Raw genomic sequence first — 3,873 nt, 5'->3', positions numbered from 1 at the left:
TTTCAAGACAACCCGCGTGGTGGGGGAAAGAAGCGGTGCAGTGAAAGGGGGGTCAAAAAATAAACGCGACCAAACGCTGTGCTATACTATGCCGCGCACCCCTCCTAGGCACTCAGCTGGTAGAGCTTCTTCCCAAACTCCAGCGTGTTATTATCCATGGACGACTCCTCGTAGTTGGTTCGCCTCGTACCGGTGTAGTAATCCTGATCATCCTTAATAGCCTCGCTCAACAACAGGTACTGCGTGTAGTCTTCCCCGGAGATGAACTTATAGGCCAAACTCTTCACATACTGGCTTTCGTTAATTTGCCTCAAATCACTTTTAATTCTTTCCTTGTAAGGGTCCACAAACACGCCCAGCAGTTCCTGAGGTATGATAAGCCCCTTCCCTATATCTGCTATCAGCTTGCAAATATCATAATTAATTCTGCTATTGATGTAGGAATCCTTTTCATACGCTGGGTGATTCACAATAAAGTTTCTCAAATACGCAGCACCTGTGCAGATTTTTCCAGCACATCTCAGCTTCACAAATTCAATGTACTCGTCTATTTTGTTCTTAGCTGCATGGGAGAGTAACCCCTCTCGGAACTGCTCCTCAATATACTTGGAGCAAAGGAAAAAAATACCATTGTGGTTGTTAAAAAAAATATCATATAAAGTCTTTTCCTCCACTTCATTATCCTCCGTATCATATGTTAAATCTCTCCTGAAATAAAATTTCTCCTTGAAAATGGCATCTCTGTTACCGGAACGGAAAAGATTTTCCTCCAACATTGACATCGGAATGTATAAGTTCAACTTCTCCTTTAGGATAAATTTGGACAATACCATGATGAGCGTAACAACTGATGCGTTTTCAAAATCGGTGATCTGAATATCTGGTGTGCGAAATTCTACTCTCCATCCTATGGAACTTGTTCCATTGCAATGGTTGCTCAGGATGGGTGGTGGCTTAAACCTCACGCTGTTCCAATTGGTACTTTGGAAGTTCTCAAAATGCTGATGGGAGGACAACACCGTCTCTTCGTAGTCCTCCAAAAAGTTGAAGTCATCGCTTAGGTACACGCTGTTGATGGGGTTCTGGTTCTGCCTGCTGGAGCCACGGGGGGGGGAACCCCCGCTCGGGGATGAAGAAGACGGAGAAGAAGTAGACGACGGAGAAGACGGAGAAGAAGTAGACGACGGAGAAGACGGAGAAGAAGTAGACGACGGAGAAGACGGAGAAGAAGTAGACGACGGAGAAGACGGAGAGGGCTCCTCCTCTACTCCCATTTCGGAACCCATCTCGCCCTTCATCCTCTCCTCAACTGACTGTATATCCCTTTCACTGTACGAACCCTCAAAAACTACGATGGGGTCCCTAACGAAGAGAGAAGCAACATGTCTAGCTAAAAAATCATCCACATTTTCTTTCACCAATTTATCATACACATTTTTATCTAACACCACATCTATGTCGTTATAGAAATGGTAGTTCTTCCTAAGTGGCAACTCATTAGAAATGTACAAAGATATGCCTGAATATCTTGGCTTCGAAATGTATGCTAGTTCTTCTTCTGTTCTACAGTCGACACTGTTTGATATGACTCTCCATCGAGTGTCCGTCTCTGTGAGAAATCCTCCTAAATACGGGGTTGATGCCGTTAGGGCTAAGAACAAGGGGGCGATAACAGCTAGCTGGTCATATAAATACTTCGCGTCATCTATAGTTGGAAAGGACATAGTCACTTGCTGACAACACATGCTCATTCCGAAGAACATTGCATCTAGGTAAACATAATTTTTAATTGGATTCTTGCATTTCTCCGAGTACTCCTGGATAAACTTCCGATCGTAAACGTAGATGTGGTCCTTCTCGTCGTCCAAGTTGCTAAACAAGCTATTTTTTATCACTTCATCGATTAGGTTGTCTGGCGCGGGGAGAGCATCCTCTGCGCTGGGATTCTCTGACGCTTCTACCACTGCTGGCGATGCCGCTTCTGCTCCACTTGGAGGAAAATCCAAACCGATGGGTTCTACTCTCTTCTTATTCGTCATAGATTTGTTCCAAATCAAGTGCTCATCGAGGACGTACTTTTTTTTTATTTTCTTGAAAAGTCTCCTGTCCGTTTTGTCCAGCGAGTGTTCCCACCTGGGCAGCTTCTCTGTGTTCTCATCTTTGTATATCTCGTTAAATGAAATGATTTTGGTCCCTCTTCGTTTTCTTATGTTCTTAGTTAGAGTGACGTACCTGGCGTGCGGACTGATCACCATGTCGGTGATGAGGCAGCTGTTGCTGTAGTTCTTTGTCTGTTCAGGTTTGAACAGGTCGCATTCGAAGAGGAGGTTTTCCTTGGCCTCGTTGATGAAGATGGGTTGGTTCGGCGTGCTCGCCTGGTTGGCCTGCTTTGATTCATTCGATTCATTCGAGTGGCCCGCCTGGTCCGCCTGGTCCGCCTGGTCCGCTTGGTCCGCTTGGTCCGCCTGGTCCGCGCCGCCAACTTCATCCCCGCACATTTCCTGCATTAACGAGTCGTCATTCCTTTGGGCAACCACATCCGAGTTTACAAACTGGGTAGACTTCCCCTCGTCCGCATACGTCTGCGTGCTATCGTTGAGCGTGATTTTATACTCTCCCTCCGTGATGACCTGTCTGACCATCTCTCCCTGTCCCTTTTCCGCTTGTTTTTGCTTCACATGTTCGATTGCTGGCGTCTCCAAGGTGTCCCCACCTGAACCCATAGCACCTTTCCCCCTGTCACCCTTCCTCTTGCCCGTTTCTTGGGTGATCCTTTTGGCCATAAGTAGGCTATTTTCTAGGAGAGCGTTTGGGAAGCAAGGCAAAGTGATGGCCCGCACTTCTCCCATAATGGCACTGAGAACATTGTTGAGTTTGATTCTCCTTATGCGCATGCAATCTTCAACAAAGGGTGATGAATTTATATCAAATTTGAAAGGAACAGAGGGTGTGCCCTCAATGGTGAAAGAGGAATATTCAGGAGTCCAATGTGATCCATACTGACAATAGGTGACACTTTCTAAGTTCATCATTTCATCAATTAAATCTGTTGCACATAAGAGAGCAGCAGATTCTTTAAAATTTTCATCATTTCGAATAACGATGTATTCTATTTCGTCTCCAAACATGATATTTTCATCCACTCGATCTTTGTTACATTTGTACGTATGAACAAACTGGAGTATGCCATATAACCTGATTAGCGATTTTACTTTTTGCACTTCCTCCCAACTTAATGGAGTTCCAATTTTGAGGAATCCCATTTTGTTTTTTTTTTTTTTTTTTTAAAGTTTTGTTTCGATAAGGAGTCAGTTTTTACGTATACCACAACTTCGTCGATCGTGTTTTTCCCGCCTTGCCACTGGGCGGGTTCAGTCTGCGTATTCCTATACTTTTGTGCTTCTCTATTTTGTGCCTCTCTATTTTGTGCCTCTCTATTTTGTACCTCTCTATCTTTGTGTTTTATTTTATGGTATATATATTTTTTTTTCTTTTGTTGTCAAGGCGCGAGCACCTCTCAAAATGGTCCTACTTTTTATTCCTTTTTTTTGGTAGCCATGGGGCGACTGCTCTTTTCGCGGTAGCTTTTATCGATTCGATCGTGGTCCTTTTTTTCCTTTTTCTGCTATCCCGCAATTCATCAATTCAGCTATTCAGCAATTCATCAATTCAGCAATTCAGCAATTCAGCAATTCAGCAATTCAGCAATTCTGCTATTCAGCAATTCAGCAATTCAGCTATTCAACAATTCAGCTATTATTCCGTTTTTCCCCTTTTTCGCGACCCGTCACGCTTGTGTGGAAATGCTTTTCAACACAGATGGAACGAACTCGCAAGAAAATTCGAAATAAACGTGGTCATAAATAACATTAT

At 43.8% G+C, this 3,873-nt stretch overlaps 1 protein-coding gene across 1 annotated transcript; it reads right to left on the bottom strand.

The window, feature by feature from the left end:
• Positions 1-104: 104 nt before the first annotated feature.
• On the bottom strand, positions 105-3,263 carry PCYB_072640 (gamma-glutamylcysteine synthetase; the record flags this gene model as incomplete). Its single annotated transcript, XM_004221661.1, has 2 exons — positions 105-1,088; positions 1,269-3,263. 2 exons carry the CDS (start codon positions 3,261-3,263, stop codon positions 105-107), a joined length of 2,979 nt encoding a protein of 992 aa, XP_004221709.1.
• Between the last annotated feature and the right edge of the window lie 610 nt (positions 3,264-3,873).

The sequence above is a fragment of the Plasmodium cynomolgi genome, chromosome 7 (assembly GCF_000321355.1).
Source record: "Plasmodium cynomolgi strain B DNA, chromosome 7, whole genome shotgun sequence".
In the NCBI taxonomy this organism is placed as follows: domain Eukaryota; phylum Apicomplexa; class Aconoidasida; order Haemosporida; family Plasmodiidae; genus Plasmodium; species Plasmodium cynomolgi.
The sequence above is the reverse complement of the archived record's forward strand: the minus strand, read 5'-3'. Positions and strand labels throughout refer to the sequence as shown.